This window comes from Corapipo altera, unplaced genomic scaffold (assembly GCF_003945725.1).
Source record: "Corapipo altera isolate COAL_440 unplaced genomic scaffold, ASM394572v1 1b, whole genome shotgun sequence".
Lineage (NCBI taxonomy): Eukaryota > Metazoa > Chordata > Aves > Passeriformes > Pipridae > Corapipo > Corapipo altera.
In genome coordinates this window covers 772,805-793,548 of record NW_020884881.1, presented here as the reverse complement: position 1 = coordinate 793,548, position 20,744 = coordinate 772,805, and the positions used below count along the sequence as shown (strand labels likewise).

General features: G+C 35.5%; 1 protein-coding gene across 20 annotated transcripts in view; it reads left to right on the top strand.

Annotated features, from left to right (window-relative positions):
* Window positions 1–20,744, top strand: part of CADPS2 (calcium dependent secretion activator 2) — a 288,249-nt gene that overhangs the window by 173,984 nt on the left and 93,521 nt on the right. For 12 of the 20 annotated variants that reach the window (XM_027639600.1, XM_027639596.1, XM_027639612.1 and 9 more), the window contains exons 9-13: window positions 5,542–5,608; window positions 10,966–11,074; window positions 12,209–12,409; window positions 17,719–17,727; window positions 20,199–20,335. In XM_027639600.1, the coding sequence (XP_027495401.1) occupies window positions 5,542–5,608; window positions 10,966–11,074; window positions 12,209–12,409; window positions 17,719–17,727; window positions 20,199–20,335 (523 nt within the window). The remainder of the gene's footprint in view (window positions 1–5,541; window positions 5,609–10,965; window positions 11,075–12,208; window positions 12,410–17,718; window positions 17,728–20,198; window positions 20,336–20,744) is intronic. The other 8 variants (XM_027639611.1, XM_027639613.1, XM_027639607.1 and 5 more) reach the window with 1 other exon arrangement.

Below are 20,744 nucleotides of genomic sequence, written 5' to 3'. Positions count from 1 at the left end.
ATTGAAACTTTTTATACTAAATCAACATCAGCATTTAAGTTCAGATTTTCACTTTGAAAACCAATCTCTTAGTTGTTCCTGCTTACTGTGCTTTTCTGTTCACAATTTATTATCTTTTTAGATTAAATTTAACCAAGAGTTGAGCTCCAGGGGTGTACCCATATGTGCTGCAAACCACTGGTAGCTATTTTGTCCATGGTTTGAGACTAGAGCTAGTCCAAAGTAAGCTGCATCAAAAAGCAGAGTGTGGATGTCTGCTCCTCAGCACCGTTTTGCTGTTGTACTGCATTACCTATTTACATTGCAATTAGATTACATTCGAATTAGAGTGCTTTCTACATTTATGTTGCATCTAAAGGATTTAGGTATTTTGTTGCTGGAATTCTCTTGAGGCTAAAGGATGTTCTTCTGTCTTCTTAAACAGTTACACTTTACATACCAAATAGGTTTCATGATATGACATAAATTGGATTAATAATTCTCAAGTTGCAATTGTAGTTACTTCACAGGTTCCATAACTACTAGCATGCATATTCATGAATGTTGAAGCACTCTGGAGTTTAGTAAAATATCACTGTTAAAGAATCTAGGGATATCTGATCTGCCAGCATACCAATAACCATTTATACTATAAGTGAAAAGTTGTTTATCAGGAAAAAAGCCACACATTTTCCTGTTCATATTATGAGTATCTTACTAATTGGAATAAATGGAACTGTTTTCTGTGGCTGTGATGTTTGTATTACTTGACATTCTTCAACATTTCTTTATCCTTAGCAGGCATAATTACAGTAGTTTAGGCTGATTTTTTTTCGTTCCATCTGTTGAAGGCTTATTTAGTTCTCTTTCTCAAGAGCACAGAAAGTACTAAAATGAATCTGAGAATGTTTACATCTAGGTTTCTTATGACCTAGGTCATATTGTTGTCTTGAATCAGTTTTCTCTCTCATCCTCAACTGAAGACAAAAAAATTTCTTAATCTTTCGGGGTTAAATAAAAGAAGGAATGCAGTGCTAGGAAGATTCCTTTTATGCAAGGCACGGGGATGACTGAAAGTGCCTGTGGGCATTTGGTCTCCATTGGCTCTCTCAGCGAATGCAATGATGCCCACGGATAGCCTGTATTGTTGTCAGTTAAATGGGATCATGAGTGTCTGAAAGGTGTTTGAGAATGAACTGAAAATCATTTTCACAAGTGGATGATTACTTCTGCCACATGTTAACCGAACTCTATCAGAGTGGCCCAGATTTTTGAGACTGCATTAATTGCTCTTTCAACCTTGACTGAGGTTTCTCTTTAAGAAAGGCCTTTGCTGGACTAAACTGCTACATGTATTGATTTTTCTTTCTATATTTTTTTCATTGTTTGTGATAAATGAAGCCTTTTACAAGTAGAGAATTTATCATTCAAGATGTAGATAGATTGCTTCATTCCTTAGAATAAAAAGGCTGGTCTAAAAATGATCTCTGTAAAAGTAATAAGTCCATTCTCATTTCTCCATCAGTGAATAGCTCCAGTATTCCACACAAAATTATGTTTTTCAGCTATTCATTAGTGCTTTTTTTTTTTCATCAAAAAATAAAACCCTGCAGTCTTCCAGTGAGGTGAGGACTTAGAGCAAATAAGCTGCCATCTTCTTTCCTGTGTATGCCATCACATAATTGAAACTAAACTATAATATTTAGCAGTGTGGTTTTGTGTTTTGGTAGCAAAAGGAAATATACTTTGAAAGCTATTCAACATTTATGTATTTACAAAATAGGGATGCCCAGACTTTTTAAAGAAAATGGATGTTCATTTTGTTTGTTTGTTTGTTCCGTTTCTGGAGAAGAAGATTGTATTGACTGTGATGAGATGATGTATAAAATGTTTTCATCCAGGTCTTTCTGTGTTTTGTAGTGGAAAAGTAATTTCTTGTATTTTTACTTTTTTTCCAGGAAAATTAACTTTAAGTATTAAATGGGGTTTTTTTGGTACCATATTATAAGCATTGTGAAGTATAATCATGTAAATCTGTGGCTTCATGCAAATCAAATTTTTAGTTTTTTATTTGGGAGTGAATGAAGAGAAAAAAGCAGTATTAAATAATGTTGAAGAAAAGAAGATTGCAGAACTGTTTTTAAGAGAAAAAGTCTAAAAAAAGTGATTGCAGAGTTTGTACATTTGGTTGCATTTTCATATTACTACAAAACTGCTAGAAAATCTTCACACTGGGGTCACACTTAAATACTCAAAATGTTTGATCAAGGTCCTGTTTTCTATGTGCTGTATAAAAACAGGTGTATTAGTCTTAAGTTACTGGAAATTATGTGAGTAATATCAAAACACTGAAGAAGGCAACCACAAATGTACACACAAACTGTAAATATTCTTTCTAATGTGCATATGTACAGACAGAAATTATGTGTGTATATCTCATTTATTATATTAATATATTTTTACAGAATAAAAGTCTGCTATCTGAATATGTTTCAAAGTACATCAAAATCCCAATCTTTCTGAGCTTCTTGTCAGTCTATTTATTAAATATTCTCAAAACATGATCTTACAGAAAAGTCAAAATAAATCTAAGTAATTACTATTGTTGTGTTAGATATAGAAGTATTTCAGCGTCTTCCTTCCTTGTGTATGACTGAACTGTAATAATTCAAGAATTATTTTAGATGATCCCAACTTTGGAACCCGAATTAGAGTGAGAAAAATTGAAGCTAATGGTGTGGTTAATGTTTAGAAATATGGAATTGGCTTCTTCTGAATATCAGTTTCTTCTTTGTATTGAACATAATATTTTACCTGAAGAAAGGTAAAGTATTTGAATGAATGGCTGTTCTATGTTTTTTGTTCCTGCTTAAAATAGTCTGAACAATTGATGCTGTGCATCTTGTGCACATTTTTTTGGATGGGGAGAGTGAGTGGAACAGATAGGTGAATACAGCTACACGTATGGGTAGAGAAACAGCAGGCTGCAATTGTGTGAGTTCATGATTGTGAGGGTCTGTTCTGGTTTGTGGTACTGACATTTACCTGAGACTCATGAAAAATAATGCAATTCCCCATCTTAAAAACAAAACATTCTTCAACTGAGACCCATGAAAAATTATGCAATTCCCCATCTTAAAAATAAAACAATCCTCAGCTTAGCTCTAGGACTTAGCTGATTTCTGAGTCTGTTAACCTAGTAATTTCTGCTCCAGCTGAGAAACCCAAGTCTCATTTAATTCTGCAAACTGACTATTGGAGATTTTTTTCTGTTCTAGGCATCACCTGCAGTTTCTACAGAAAAAGAAGTTCAAAGAGGATTCTAGAAGTCTAGAATGTTTGGGTCCTTCCAGGTGTAAATGTTAGACTCTTGAGTAAGAATTAATCTCTTTATCTTTCAGGAGCATGCACACTTAAGATGAGCACAGGAGATACCCCCTGTAAACGGCTGAAACTTTCTACATTAGAAAAAAGCTGTCACCATTAGAGATGGCACTGGAAGAGGGATTAATAACATAAGATTATAACTGCGTGTTTATAGTGATTTGTAAAATCAGGCAACATAAAGCTTTGCATTTCTACACTAAATCCATGTGTCATGAAATCTTTGTGTCATGAAAGCTATTTTCCTTTGTTACCTACTCTTATGTAAGACCAGCAGATTTTAAAGTGAGATAGTTAATGTTCCACTCTTTTGTTTCCGAAGGAGACTCTTATTTAACACCTTAGTTGGAAGTAATTTGTAGGCGGAATAAAAGTGCACATTGCTATTTAATTTCTTTTTGTATGCTTTCTTATTTTTTATTTTTGAATTTACTGTATCTTGTGTTAGTTCTGCCTGTACGTGGTATATCTTACATGAAAAGTAATTTAAAAAGCAGCCCACTTTTCCCTATGGCAAATGTTCTTTTGAGACCTCTTTTTTTAAAAGCACCTTTCTGTACCAGTCTCAGAATAGAATTAAATTGAAAAGGAAATTAAGAAAAAGAAAACATTAACACCATTAATTCTGAAAAATAATTAACTTGGTGTTTCTAAGTTTGGGTTGCTCATTTTCTCACATTTTCCTGTGAGAACATGAAGCCTGGTAATTGTGTACACAAAGCCAATTTTTTCCTCCCTCATACAAATAAAAAGCAGAGTAACCAAGTGAGTCAGAGCTTCAACACAAGTGTAACAGAAGCTGAAGAAGGGCAAATGTTGGTGTTGTAATAACAAGGGAACCACTACTTAATCTGACAAACCATCATGGTTAATAAGCATTATGTTGAACATTCATTTTGGACACAAATTTGTCCTTTGTGATGACTAATGTGGGAAAGAATGTGCTTGAGTTTACGCCTAGGACAGTTGTAAAAAGGTTTTGCCCCTTCTGTGTTTGCCCATTTCAGGTAAGATGTTGGTTCATTGCTCTGTTTTTTAGCTCAGTTACAAATGTATCGGGCAGCAAAGCCACAGAAGTGATCAGAAAGCAGGAGACCTTATCCTCTTACCAGAGAGGCTCCTGTTCATCTATCAATCATCCAACCAACCATTCCCATCCTAGTTATTATTTCTTCATAATATATGTACCAGCATGCCCTGGAGAGTGCCCCGTTAAGCCAGAATTCATTGGTCTGAACGGTTGTTGTTCTGCCTTTGACCAACCTCGTTGTATGAGATGCCCTTGACAGAATCTGGCCAGCCAGAAGGGACAGCTCTTGGGTAGTATTTTGCTCTCTTGACAGGTCTTAAGCATCAGATCCTTACCACTCATAGGCTCTTGCTTACAATCCCACAGCTCATCCTTTTCTTCTTGCTGTCTTTATTAACAACAGTGCAACATGATCACAGTGACAGAAAAAAAAAGTCACTATAATGCCAGAAAACTTGCTGCAATTTCTTGGGTAATGAGTGTGCTCCCTCTACCACCAAAGAGTATCAGCATCTGTGGTTTTCTCATCTCACTGGTTGATACTTCTCATTACATGATCTGATTCAAAGCCTGGAAATTGCCAAGGTGACAAGGAGTTGTTGTAATCTAAGAGTCTTTATAGTGAAGTGCTTCTGTTTAGGAAATTAGATTCTAGTTTACTCTGGAAAAAAAATTTAATCTTGTGTGTCTGCTGACATTGTGTTATGTGAGCATTTTACCAAACTGACACTGTGACTGACTTCTCACAGACTAAATGAACACTAGCAAATCTGTAGAAACCAAACAGGATAAAAGCTGTTGGGGAGTTTAACTTTTCTAACATTCAGTATTTCTGTGTAGTCAAAAGTGTTCTACTTTAAACCATTTTTTCTATTTTTCGGACACAATTGGTGAAATGTAAGTGGTTAGTCTTCCTAAATATGAGGTCATTTGTTTCTGCTTTTTGTGTTGTTTTGAGTGAAAAGGGATGTGTCTTTGCATTTTTATGATATGAGTAAATAGAAGAAAAAAACAACTTCTTAAATGTGACAACACTGAAGAAGCAGCTCAATAGGTAGAGCAAATTAATACACAAATTTGTATTGGGTCCTCCTAATGTCATGCTTCATACTGATGGAAAAATACTCCCTTTATTATTTCCTTTGCAGATATTTGTATGCTCTAGGACAGAAGGTTTGGAAGCGGTGGAAAAAACGCTACTTTGTTCTTGTTCAGGTTAGTAGTCTGCCATGAAATTTCAATAAAAAGAATTCTTGGACTATGAATTATGTATGATTTTTGGAGCCATTCATAAATCAGTATCTTCAGGCAACGTATGCAGTACTACTCCAAGCTTCTTATTAGTTTTTGTAATTTACATACTTAGTAAACTGAAGCATTACCAAGTTTTGCATATATATAAATGGGTTCCTACACTGAGCAATGTTTCAACTGAAACCTAGAAGCTTCTGAAGGAAACTTCTGTGACACTGTAATAGTCTGCTGACAGCTTTTCACCAGCACTTCAGTTAAAATAAAGTCATATTTCACAAAAAGGATTGTACTTACTGTTTAATTAATTTAAGTACAGGAAATACTGTTCTGCATCCTTTGTTTTATTGACAGAAAACTCTTAAAATCTGAGTCTCCATAAATGTCATACAAAGGTTGAAACCTGTTAGTGAGTTTTTTTTTAAGAACTAAACCTTCTTAAACTACTTTGCAGAAAGCCTAATTCCTTTATCACTGTCAGTCACACTCACCTGGTCTCTTCCTACTCTTAAATTATGAAAATTGTAAGGATGTAAAAGAAAATCACTGAACAAGTTCTTTATTAAAGTAAAGTTAAAAGCCAAGAGTATTTGCATATCATTCTTGCTGAGCTTGATGTCAGTATGGTGTTTTTGCTGGCTTCTATGGGAATTGGCTTGCATATTGATAATCAGTGAGTAATGCTTATAAGGTTAAAAAAGTTAGAAAGTTTACAGATGTCATTTGGGTTCTGATTTTACCAAGGTCCGTTGTGAAGAGAGGAGGACGTTTTGTGACTATTTGTCAGTGATGGGAAGATCTCTATATAAGGCATGGATGTGAAGAGAAAATTTTTTAAAGTTGCAGAGAAAAAAAAAAAGAAAGTCTACATGTTGCCTTGTCCTTCATGCTTTACTTTAACACTCGTCCTACTTATCACCCCTTTCACAAAAGCAAAGAACTTGTTCTTTTCCTCTAAGACACAGGTGTCATCTGATTTTTAAATGTACACCTAAGAGATACATAGTCTTTATGTGAGTGTGATATGGAACCATCATCTGGGAGACCTGTTTATTCCAGTCAAGTTAATTTTAACTGTCTTCCACTCTCTATGCTGAAATTGAAATACTGGAGGAGAATATTACAGGAATTTTCCAACTGTGATGGGATTTAGTAATATATTTTATTTTAAAACAGCTATCAGTTCAAGAAAACTATATAAAAATTACCATGTTAAATCAATATTTACGGTCCAGGCAGCTCTGGCTCATTTATGTAGTCCAGCTGTGATACGTACACTGACAATAGTCAATACATGTGAAATAAGCATTCATTAATTAACTAGTCTGTTGTATTGATATATTATTGACACATTGACAAGTCTTCCTTTATAGATTAACTTTTAGCTTACGTAGCAAAATATGAAGGCCATGAAATTCAGTTCTAAGGCAGATGCTATCGATATGATTTACACAGACTTTGCAAATTTAACTCGGCTATGACATTAGAAGAATAATGTTGATTTTTAGGAGTGTGATGTGAGTAATGTGCACCTTCATTATTGCTGCACATATTAGAAGTTGTTAGTGGTTTCTGAAAGAACAGATCAGTGTTACAGGAAGGTTATAGAATCTGAAAATGTTAGCCTCTTCATTATATTTGTTTTTTATCCTTTGCCATCCAGTCATTTCTCTAAAAGGTTATTCATTTAAAACCAGAAAAAGGCAGGGACATAACATGTTTGGTGAAAAGCCTCAGCTGGACCTGCTGTGTTTTACTTCATTTACTGTCTGATAATATCTTTCTCCAGTAATCAGAATGCAGATTCACTTCTGTCATTTTAATTTCATTTGTTCTAATGTTTGAAAAGTCAGTCTTTTGTTTCATGGATAATTTTTTTCTAAACATGCCAACCACGCAGGCTAATTCTTGCTGCTGAACTCCTGGAGTGGGCTGCCCAGTGAAGCCCTGTAGCAGACACCACAGAGTCAGCCTCCAGGTTTGCAGTAACACTTCCTCCCAGCACATTAAACAGGGTCTTTGTGCCCCATGGGGACATCCGCTGGTAACACTGCTCATAAGTCACGTTCACATTTCTGTGCCTGTCTGTCATACATGCACAGGTTGTTGCTTTTCCACTTTGTTACAAAATAGGTGGAACAACTGGTAGTCAGGTGTTTGGACATCTGGAAATTAGTGAAATTCAGGTAAATGCAGTTGTAGGAAGAGGATTGCCTTTTCTTTTGTCAAGATTACCATTCAAGAAGATGGCTTAATTTTGTTTTTGTCTGAGAATGTGTCGTACATAGCCCTGACTTGCGAGTACCAAAAGTACTCTATGAAGTATTTATGCTAATTTGCTGAATTCTAAGGCAAAGCTAATTACAGCTCCATTAACTTAAACCCAGTCATAGACATATATTAAAAAGTGTGTGTAATTTCAGATTGTGCTGGTGATTCTTTCTGTAATAAGTGATAGCAGCCACTGATAACCATAAGAAAAAGGGTTTAAGAGATTGCAAGTGTAAATAAATGAGTCAAGTTCTGTATTTCTTTATTTTGTTGGGACTTTCTTTTCCCCCGGCAAAGTTTTCTGGTGTTTTTGTATCTGTTTCTTTGGTGAAGAGACTTTAAAATTTCTCATTTTCAACAAAAAGATGAAGTCACTGATTGTGACTGATTATTCTTTTAAAAATAAGAGCATGCACTTGAAATACATTTGAAAGAGTAAAATCAACAGGACTGTAATGTCTGTCTTGTTATAGATGTAAGGTTAAAAAATGAAGACACATAGCCCAGACCTTCCACAAGCTTATCTTCAGAAACATAGAGTGGCTGAAGAAATATGAAAAAAATGTGCATCCTATTTCCACAATTAGTGTCTGCTAGCTTCCCTTTTGATGGCTCACATTGCCTGTACAGTGTTATTATATGGAATTGTTGGCATAAAAATGTGAGACATGGATGTGGGTGCTTGCCAGTTTATTTAATTCAACCAAGTAGAATAATTGAATTTTTTTTTTTACTGCAGTGCCAGGTATCAAAAATTAAAACTGTAGGTTTACAAGAAAAGAGAACAAACCTCTCATGAAATATGATGCTAATTGCAAAGGATTTAGAGGTGTGTGACTAACCAACAGCTCCCTCCATGCTTGTGCATAAGGGCAAATATGGTTCTTGGGAATATAAACAGGGAAATACCAGGCAGTGACCAAGGTGATATTGCTGCCAGGCCTAGAGCGGATGGTGTGGCATAGAGGATGAGTCCTGTGTCAGGGTCCCAAGGGGACCACCAGCCTTGACTGTCCCTGTCCACAGTCCAGCACCCCATTCCAGCCTCCCGGGGCCATCATCCCCAGCCCCACTGATGCCACAGAAGGGCTGGTCTCCAGCTCCCCATATCCAAGGTCCAGCCTTGGCCCATGCCTAGTGGCTGGTGCTGGGTTTGGGGCAGACTACCCCAGTGCTCCTGGCTGCCCCAGTCCTGGCTACACCCTACCTTCAAAGCCCTGCCCTGCCAGCCTAGGGATAATTTAAAATCTTTAAACCAAAATATATTTATTTTCTAAAATACATGTGCTATGAATGAAAGCAAAACTGTGGACTCAATGCACAAAGAGTGAGGTGAAATTCTGCCGTGCCTGTCATGCTGAAGGATGGGCTGGCTGCTTGTAAGAGACCCTACTAACCTGAAAATCTGATTTTCTGGACGGGTTAGATTGGGTTTTTTGTGTTTATGTATATTTAGTCTGGTCTTGGTACAGCCTCCTTAAGCGAATGTACCAAATCTGATGTGGAAAGCTGGCACACAGTTTTAGTCGCCTGACAGTGTCTCTCAAATTCTTATCTCCTCCTATACAACTGCCTTTGCTTAACTAATATATTAATTATACTTGAATACCTATGTTTAATTGCTCCGCCCTGTAGACTTCTGCCGTGGTTCTGGAGACATCAGTTTGGCACTTGAGGCCTCATGGCCATTTTGTGGAGAGAGCTGTTCCTATTGCTTGTACAGGCTGTGGCAGGGGATAGTCAGTCACCATGCACTGCATACGCATAGCACAGCATAGTCCTGTTTCAAAAAAGCCCCAATAATTTAAATAATGAAATATTTTTAGAGCATTATGCATATAATAATCACACATTTCATCCTTATTTTTAAAAAGCATCAATCTTTTACAGAGAATAAAGGTACAGCACCATCAAATATATGAATGAAACTGAAATCAGCTGTCCAAATTTTACTTCAAAAAGGATCATTCCTGAAGTTGTAGCCTAAGAAGTAATTCTAGATAACAATTAGCTGAGCAATCAGCAGCAAAAATAAAGATGGTCCATCATCTCTCAGATGAGTCCTTGCCTATCCATAAATTTTACAAATCTGAGAAATAATATTGTCGTTCAAAACAAGTCTGTTGGCCAGGTATCCTACAGTCTTTGGAGATGAGCGTTTCAAAGGTACATATACATTCAGTTTCCCTAAGTTTCAAGTGTTCACAGATTCACACAGTCTTTCTTCTGCTCACCCTCTTATAATCTTCCCAGCTCTTCATTTAAGGCTGGGAACACCTCATTTTGTTTCAGCGATTCAGCTTTTTCCCTCCCAACTGTTACATTTCTTTCTTTATCTTTCCAGTCACTTTTTCCTCAGCTCTCCTTATTGTTTTCTATTTTGTCTACAGAGTCTATAACCTGGTGATGGTGATGGATTCTTTTCTTATTGCTTTATTATTTTTTTAATAATTGTACTTGATGAGAAGTAATTAATGTTGTTCATGCCAGCTGCAGGCTACCTGGCCTACACAGTGCTGTATCTAGTGAGCCAAGCAACCCAGAGATGGGTGAGAACACAGGTGCAAAAGTTACCAAAATCAAACTGAAGGTTCTGGTGCTTCCATCTTGTACTAGAAATGGCCAGATTATGTATTCCTTTTTCCAGTTTATTGATAATTGTGGCACTCCTTCTGCAAACAGTTGGGGTTTTTTTCAGTTTCTTAGAATATATTACATTTTTTTCTTTTACAGTAGACTGAGAAGCACAATACCAAGTATTTTCCCTATAAGAACCTAAATGGCTCCCCTTCAATTTCTCATAAAGCAACAACCCAAAATGCATTGTATATCAGGAAACTGCAGAGAGATGTGTTTATGGCTGTGGTTTGTTTCTTTCCTTCATTTTGGCAGAAAGAGGAAAGAATACAAAGTTTTACACTGTTAATATTTCTGGAGGAAAAAAAAAACTGTTATTTTTTCAGTGCAACTGAACACTAATTTAAACCATGGTACCTTTGTTATATATTTCTGGAATATAATCACCAATTAAGAAGTACTTTCTTATCCAGGTTAGCCAATACACATTTGCAATGTGCAGTTACAGAGAAAAGAAATCTGAGCCTCAGGAACTGATGCAACTCGAAGGATACACTGTGGATTATACAGCTCCTCACACAGGTACTTTTCATGATTTTGAAATGTGATACTGAGGCACGATATATGTGTAAAACAGCTGATTCAATTTGATCGTTTTGATCTAGCACCAAAAAAAACCAAGGTTCTTTGGCAATTATTCTACTAGGACATTCTGATATGAAAAATCATCCTTTTAGAAGGAAGCTTGTTGTAAGACTAATGAACTTTACACTAAAGTTTCCTGAACCATTGAAAGACCACATATAATACGAGGAAAAACTTATGAATTCTAGTCACTATTTCTCTTTTCTGTTTTTGATGGTGGTGACATGCGGCAGTGTACTGTGAAGTATATTCATAAATAGCATAGAAAGGAAGGCAAATGATGACAGTGCTTGTGAAAGACAAATTGCTCATAGTAATAAAAAATAAATTTGGCGGTATCAGAAAAATCTGCACAAGTTAGTATTAAAATGGCAGAAAAAAGCAAAGTTACACATGCAGAGAAAAACAGTTCTACCCATACAGTGGAGGGTTATAAAATTAGAAGGTATCTGAAATATTGAAGATTGATCTTAGGAAATGTTGGCTCAATGTTTAGAATAATCGAGAAGGCAAACAGTCTCAGAATGTGTTTGGAAAAACAAAACAATTCAAACAATTCTGTCATAAAGAAATCCCTGGCTCAGCCACATTGACCGTATTGCTGTTCTCATTACGTGGTCTCACAGAAAAATACTGGAGTGAGAAAAACTACTAAGGAAGGAACAGCAGCAGTGATAAGAGGTATGGAGCTGTCTCTGTTCAATAAGAAATAAAGTTGACAGGGTATTCCATCTAGGAAAATACTGCCAGGAAGGAAGATACATTACAGAAATGCAAAATAGCATATGACACAGAGAAGATGAATGAGAAATGAACTGAAGCTGAATTGGAAGTAGAGTCATGTAAATATTTACTCCTGTAACTTATATATTTATTCTACTTATGTGGTACCATTTGATCCTTATAGCTCTAGATTTTATCTTATTTTTAGATCCTAAATACCTATAAAATGTTTTCACACACTCCTCCATACATACATATTCAGAGTAAAACCAATAATGTAATAAACACTGATGGTGACTAAGAAGTAACATGCATTTATCAAGATTACCTTCTTATTTACTGCTTCAGGTCTTCAGGGTGGTCGAATGTTTTTCAATGCTGTTAAAGAAGGTGATACTGTGATATTTGCCAGTGATGATGAGCAGGATAGAATTCTCTGGGTTCAAGCTATGTACAGAGCCACGGGTCAGTCGTATAAGCCTGTTCCTGCAAGTCAAGCTCAGAAGATGAATCCTAAAGGAGGCAATGTCACAGATATATCCCCACTTTGTAAGTTGTCTTTCATTTTCTTTTGTTGCTTTGGTTTTGGTTTTAGCTGTTAAAATGTGTAGCAGGTCCCTCAATGAAGTTTAATTAAGCAGAACTTATTCACTAGGCAAACGTGCCTAGCAGTTTGTTGTTAGCCAGAAGCTCTTTAACTCAGATTCTTATTAGCAGCAAGGGAAATCCTGACTTGCAGGTCATTATTATAATCCATGAAAATACAGTAATTAGTTTCATGTTCATTACAATTGACCAACATATTACCATGGAGACGGTGTTTGGTCATTTTTTCATTAGCCAGCCAGTGTAGCGTTGAATAGAAAAGCATCAATCTATTCTCAGAACTTTTATAGATTTAGGTCAGCTTTATCATGCATTGTATGTATTAGTTATCTAAAAATTGCTATGCAGATGGTATCTTGTGAGCTGAAAGGCACTAGAGAGACTGCTGGATTTTTTCAGTACACAGTGTAATATTAAACTATGTATAAAAAACTTTTCAAAATTATTCAAGTTTTCCTCATCTTTCTTTGAGGAAAATATTGTTTCAGAGAAAATTAAGGTAGATAGCATATATTAAATGTATCTTTAGATTTTCATATAGTCTCTTTCAAAGTATTCTTTCATGTCATGTATCTGCACATAGGAAGCATATATGCATTTTTTTGTTGTTGTTATGGTGGCTGAGTGCAATCCAAGGATTTTTGTAGTAGCCATTGGATTTTTGCAATGTTATACAACTGTATACAATAATCCTTCTTCATTATCATATACCTGTACATGTAGAGTGACAGAAGGGAGATGTATGTTTTAGACTAAACTTGGTTTAATGTCTGAAGTCTGCAGCAGGTTGACCCAAACCCAGTCTCCTCCCTTAGTCCTGCTATCACTCAGTCTCACAGCCATCCATTCATCCTATAATCTTATATCATTTTGCTGTTAGAAGAAATGTAAAATGTGCTTATTAAACTCAGTAATATTTATCTAAAATCCTGACTAGGTTGTCAAGATCATTGAAAAAAAAAATTACTCTCACAAAAGCACTGATATCTGTGTTTAATCTGAAACAATGTGGAAGGGAATTAATCTGAAGCAATTTGTGAAGTAACCATTCCTGACAGAGGCATTAAAGTGAAGTATTTTGTGGGATGGAAGTAGTGTTGCAAAAGCAAAAGTGGAGCAACAGCCAAGGAGTGCTTCTGCTCACCTCCTTCCAGTTATCTGGATCTGGGCTGGGTAGTGGGAGTTCACTGTGTGAAGAAAATTTAAATATGTTTAAAACTGAAGGATGTAGAAAAAAGTCAGCTTAAGGAGATAGCTTTCAATGTTTTTCTGTATTGTGTTTATAAAATATCTTCTGTCATCCTGAAATTTTCTTGATAGATACGAAAAACAATTGAAAGTGGTCATTTAAGAAATTAAAACATCAGATGATGATTAATATGCCACATACCTAGCAGTATTGAGGTTAGTTCTTTGCTAGTAATGCATACTAACGTTTCCATTTTCCATTACCTTGTAGACAAAATTGCATCTTCCAAAGTTAAGCTTACATTATTAGCTGGAAGTGACATTTGTTAAATGCAAACTTTTCCTTAAACATTTAATGTTTTTAGTCAAGTGATTTGTGTAAATAATAATAAACAATACTTTGTTTTCACAGCCCTTGCTGTTTTCTATATTCTCAAGTTCAAAACTTTTAAGGGTTATTTAAGGGTTATTAAGGGGTAGAGTTATTCCTGTGATCTATACCAGGAACTCCTTTTGTATAAAAGAAAGTAGTAGAAAGGAAAGAGACTCCCTTTGTATACCGTGGGCTGTCTTTTTTTGCGGTTACTGGTACTTGGTTCCACATAAGATAATTCCTTATGCAAAAGAGTGCTTAAAATGACATGAATAAAATCCAGCCACCTCAAATCTAGATCAAAGCAAACACATCAGGAACTTGTGAAAAGAAACTAGATGTGATTATAATAGGACAGCCAGGGTCTGCCTGATCTTTACAGCTATTATCACAAATGGAGAAAATAGAAATGTTACTTTTGTGTGTGCACAGCAGCAGCACTCCAGAAGGCCAGCCTAAAGATCTCTAACTGAATGTAGAGGCTCTTCCTGTTGATGCTGTGTAGCAATTTAGTATCATTCATGTAGGTAATTTAGAAGAAACTTGGTATTCTATACTACCAATGAGACAAACAAACATTTTGGTGCGGCACTGGAATCAAACTACCATTGCATCTGTCAAACTTTTAAAATGCATACTAGCCAACTTCTTCATTTCTAAGTAACTTGGTATTGCAGTTTTGTAGTAGACAGGCTAATGTCAGCACTGATCAAGAAAAAGAGACTGATCTCCAGTTCCACTCTGCAAAAGCATGTTGAATACAAAGAACAGAGTATCTAAGTACGGATGTTTATAGAAAAGACAGAAGTTTGTCAAGGTCATTAATGTTTCAGCAAAAGCACCAATGAAAAATAGATTCAACTGAGTCACATAAAGGTGTGGGAAGTGATCCCTTTCTTAATGAGCAGCATATTAAGAGATGTATTCATATAGTTGAAAAGGCTCCTGAAGTGCTGAACACTGATAATAACTTGGTCATAACACAGGAGTTAACAGCAGCACATCAGGGGATTGTCATGTCTTAATCAACAAATATAAAGTCAAACATCATTCTGATCCTACACACTTGAGTTCAGAAATGGTCTCTTTGTGAAAATATTTGCAGAGAAGAAAAGAGAGAGTCAGATACTGAAAAACCAAGTTAGGTGAGAAATCATTTGGTCTTCATCTCTTTTTTGGAATCATGTCACATCAAAACAGCTCACAAAAATAATGTGACAATTTGCAGAGACCGATTATAACTGTTGTCATAAAAATACTGTTTAGAGCCCATGTACAGAACATCAGATCTTATTTCTTAAGTAGCAATGGGTAGCAAAGGAAGTCAAATACATAGGCCATGCATTGGTGTTACAAAACACCAATCCAGTGACAGCAAAGTTGAAGAATTTGCAAATGAAACATCCATCTGACCAAGAGACTGCCACGGAGGAAACTTGTGTGGGCATTTAAATCATGCAAGCAGAGCCATCAGTGTTGTGCAGTCAAGCAGAAAATGCAGGCAATTTGCCAAATGAATTAATACTTTGGAGTTAGTAATGAAAATATAATATGAACATTTTCAATGTATTTGCATATACCAATGATAAGTGCTTTAAAATTTCTATCACAGTTTAATAATGTGGGAATAAATTATGAACTTCATGGGGGTTTTAAATGTTATTTGTATCACTCTCAGTCTTTGAACTGGCTACATTAGAGACTCTATGCAAAAACCAGAATATGATTAATATTAATACTGGTGTTCTAAGACATACACACAAGAAATACCACTGCTTAAACTTACGGTGGCGTTGCTCAGTTTTGGAATAATTTTTAATATTCTTGTAATGCAGTTCTTTTAAAATAGTTCTCTGATGTTTGCATCTGTACGTTCAATTAATTAAAATTTTTAGAAACAAACAAATATATTTTTTCATCTGATGTAGTTTTCTCAGCAGGTGTGGTGGCTTTATTTCCATCTTACCCTCTGCCACCTGGAAGAGTAGAGTAACTCCAATCTCCCTGCATGTTCCCCCATTCTCTTTTATGTCTGTTTCCTGTTTGCCTCCAACTACTCCCATCTCCCTTTTAGAAAGAAAATGTTAACACTGGCCTCTACCACCTTAGGCATTCAGTAAGTCCCCTTTATGCTCTTCTCGTGTACTACTCAAAAACATATAAAGATTTTCTACTATCCTCTTCAAATCTGTCCTTCAGCAAAATACTGGCAATCCAGTATTGGTCAGTGTGGTATCCCCAGCCTGACAGTCTGTTTGGGCCAGCTGCTTTCTCATTCTCTACCACTTCCTCTGCAGCAGTGATTTCATGGCCCGATATCTAAATTATAATGTTCTGGGGTCATAGATTGTCTCTTTGACCTGTGTTTCTAAGCATGTAGCACTTTGGAGTCCTGGTCAATGATCAGGAGCCAAAATGTTTCCAATGTAAGCTGTCACTATCTGTCTGGAGTGGCACTTGAAGGAATGTAATGCATGTCTTGCCACTGTCTTTTCCAACCAGTTCCAGCCCCTTCTGGATCAGTCATAGTTCTTACCCTGCTACTCCTAGTCTTTAAATCTTTTTAATCCCTACAATACTAAATTTCTTGCCTCTACCTGCTCTTCTTTCCTGCCTGCCTGAACGAGTTCAGATTGTTTCCACAATGCTTAAACTCAAGCAAGGGTGTCACTGAGAACCACAAAAGGGAGGAGGTCACCACTTTGCAATGCCAGTTCTTGTAGTTCACCCGAGCACAAAGTAAATGCTGCAGAAAATGTGTGTTTGCTTCTGGGCTGGAACAGGGCAGAGATGATGTCTACAGATACTATGAACTACTTGAGAATGTGCTATAAACATGAAATTCTTGGTAGTCTTAATTCGGTCAACTCTACTGAGTCACTGGGCATGAGATGATTTTCATAGCCTTTGCAGATGGACTGAAATTGGAAGTTTCTTGCAAAGACAGCAACAGGCATATTTAGGATTATATTCTGCAAAATTATTATTCTTGTCTAAAAGAACACCTGAAGAATTTGCTAGAACTCTTGCAATAGGTTTTGTGTTTTTACCATCGTTTGAAAATATATTTATTTTTCCTATCTTGATCCAAAAAAAAGCATAGTTTTTTCATTAACAGTTTCTGAAAGATTAAATAAATACACAACCTGAAACAGGCAGTGAAACATGTAAGTAGAAGCCAAAACAATGATTTTGAGATAAAGGCAAATTGAAAAGCAGGACAACAAATTCCATCAAAAAGGGAAGAAAAAACTAATTGTGAAAACGCAGAAGAAATATTACTGCTTTAAAGCTCTCCCCAAACATCTTCTCAATATTTTTCAAGATTGAGAAAACATAGAGATAATAATGGATTTGTATTTTTTTATTAACTCTATATCATAATATGGGACTCTTTATGTCTTCTGCATTTGCATGTTGCTTGAACAGGACAGCTAAAGCTCATTTATGCAGGAATTTGAAAAATACAATCACTCTAACAATTTTTAAAAATAGAGTGGTAATTTTTTTCATCATGGTCATGTAACATTTATAAATTCCTCATAAACTTTGTTCAAGTTTATACTTTTGTTTAAAAATCCATTTTGTTTCAAAATACTTACCAGTTACCTCGTATGTATATCAAAACAATAAACAAAAATGCAATGTATTACACTAGACCTTTTTTCTGTTATTTCCTGCTTGCCTACAGCTGGGAAAGGTAAGTTTTTAGTTGTTTTTCTGTTGCCAAAATATATTTGGTAGCAGATCTTCTGTTACTATTTGACAATGTTTTTTGTACTGCTTGATTCACTTAGAAAGATGGGAAAGTCATGGATCTTTATGTAGAATTAACTCTAGCAAATATGTATATTTTTAAATAAATACTTTTGCTTATTTTGTCCAAGTTATGTCATATCAGATTCTGCTTTCACAAGCTGTATTGTTTTCAATAGGTCACCTTACACATACTGATCATATGGATACTGTATCAGTATGTTGAATCTGTTTCTTTTGCAATATCCAGCCTCCTGGATTTCAGAATACTTAATTGCTTGTCAGTACTTACAGCTTCTCTTTTTAAAAAGGGGCATCTTTTATGTTTGTGTGATTAACCAGAGAAAAAAATCCAGGCAGTTAGTTTAAGAAAGATTCAGCTCTATATAATTTGTAGATGATACCAATGGCAGAAAGAAATATTAATAGTTTTTCCTTTTTGTCATCTCCCTTACTATAAATAGTGTCGTGATAAACCAGATATTCTTATAAGAAGGAAAACTTATAAGAAATGTAGAAATCATCACACATTAAACATAATGGGTTTGAAAGAGTTTTATCTGTTTGTGGTCATTTTGGAAACTCTAGATAACTTCACATATTGTTCAGTACTTTCAGAAACGTATTGATATCAGTTGTTTATCTTTGAATTAATCTGTTTAAATACAGTTTAATTGCACTAATTAAGAGAGACCATTTCATTTACCTTTGTCAAAAATATAAGCTAGGTTTGTCAATAATGATAGACTAGTCAAATGCTCATGGAAATAATGCTAATCTATGTAATTACATATGCTACAGATCTTTCAACCATTAAAAATACTTGCTGCTGTTCTCTGGGATGAAGATCTTGTACCTTACACCATCGACATATTGTCATACTGTTTATTTGCTGCATCCACCTTGGTGAAATCTGTCACATGGATGTGACTCTTGCTTTGACAATGCAAAGCCAAGTGATATGAATTAGTTTCTGCATCTTTCCAGGATGTGATGTTGCAGATCCTTCAGCTTGAATTAAATAATTCTCCCATCCACAAATACAGCTGAAAGTTGGACTTGACATGGATCAATATGATCTGGGGCTAAATTTCTAAATGTGACTGATTATGTTAGCATCATGCCCACAGATCAATATTGAGTTTTATTATGAACCTTACTCTATAATTGGGTTTAATCAATAAACTTTTGTCTCCTTTCTTTAGAAATTTTAGATTTCTACTATGCAGGTTTTCAAAATTGCATTTAGGATACACTTAGATCTATACTTTTCTGGTAACGAATATAAAAAGACCTAGGTTTGAATTTAAAGGAACAAAGAGCTAAGACCCTATTGAAAGGGGAAGTCAATTTTTAAGTTGATAGGACTGTTCACCCCAGTACAGTCTATAGAATCCAAGACAGCTAATGTGCTAATACATAACTAGTCCTTTTGGGCACTGTAAGGCTTTTTCTGTCCATACTAGATAGATAATTCACATTGAAGACTTTGACAAAACATAGCATTAATGAAAGCAATCACTAGAGCTTCTCTTTTGATAAACCCGCGGGGTTTAAAGGCGTTGAAAGATGCAATCTGTGAAGAAGAATAAATTTGGGCCTTTGATTGAAGTGCCATTTGGGATGCTATGTTTTCTCAATGTATTTACACAAAAATGCTGCTCCCTTTTTCAGTACTCTTTGCTGGAAGGTTGAAGGAGCTCTTTGCCATTACTACATTAAGGTTTGTCTCATTAAAAGCCGAGTACAAAAAGAAGGCTGGAAATGACCTAGCTCAAGCCAGTGTGTTCATTTCTGCTCCAGTTTGCCATTTGAGAAGTAGGCTTCAAGCCATGGTGAATATTTCTATGAGTGGTACTTTGATCTGTAGTAAAGATGCTCTTTCTTTTCCAAAGAAATAAATGCGTAAACCTTTTTTTTTTCTTTTTTCTTTTTTTTTCTTTTTTCTTTTTTTTTAATAGTTTTCTGTTTATTTTGCTAAAATTAGAGAGCCACACAAAACCAGGAAATAACGGAATATTTTTCCTTTCTACTCATAACATTGTTTTTAAATCATAACATTTGAAGAGCCCACTAGAAAACAATGCTTTAATAATTATTTTAATGTACTTCGTTCTGTTTTCTGGCAGCATTTCTAAATTTTGTTTAATCTCTCTGTGTTAGCATTTTTTTTTTTCACTGTTACACTCTATAGATTGGTATGATGGAGAATAATTCAGTAATAATATTTTCAGGTTAAAAAAGCAAAATTCTGTAAGTCACCTGCAGGCAGCTACTTATGTGAGTTATTTCTGGGAGATATTTTCAAGAAAGCTTACATATTGAGACTTATATACCATACTTACACTTGTGTTTGTAAGTCTGAACACACACACTCACATGTATTATTCTGCACATTTTTCCCTTGTATCACAGATACAGACCGTGGTCAGAAACATGGCATGGATGAGTTTATTTCTGCTAATCCCTGCAAATTTGACCATGCTTCCCTCTTTAGACTGCTTCAGAGGCAGACCTTGGATCACAGATTGAATGACTCCTATTCTTGTTTGGTGAGTACGGACTGAAAGATAGATATAAAGAAGTGAGAAATAGTTGTTACAAAGTAGTCCTTTCTTCCTAGTTCATTCAACAGCTGCAGTTGTAGTTGGAATAAAGGGTTCAATTGATTGGTTTCAAATTTGAAAATTATATACTTGCAAGCCACTGCTGTGCCACTCAATAGAAAGCAAAGAGATACAAACTGTCTCCGATTTTATCAGCTGAAATTTATCATGCTCTCTGTGGAGGTTTGAATAAAAACATAAGGTTTTGATAATAGTAAGTACTCCTGTGGTACGATTTGCTGACACCTGTACAGGCATTTTATGGTCCAACATTTTCACCTGTCTTGTAATTCTTCATTCCACTCTGGTGTGAAGAAGGAAAAACACCCAAGAAGGGAAGCAGACCCACAGGCAT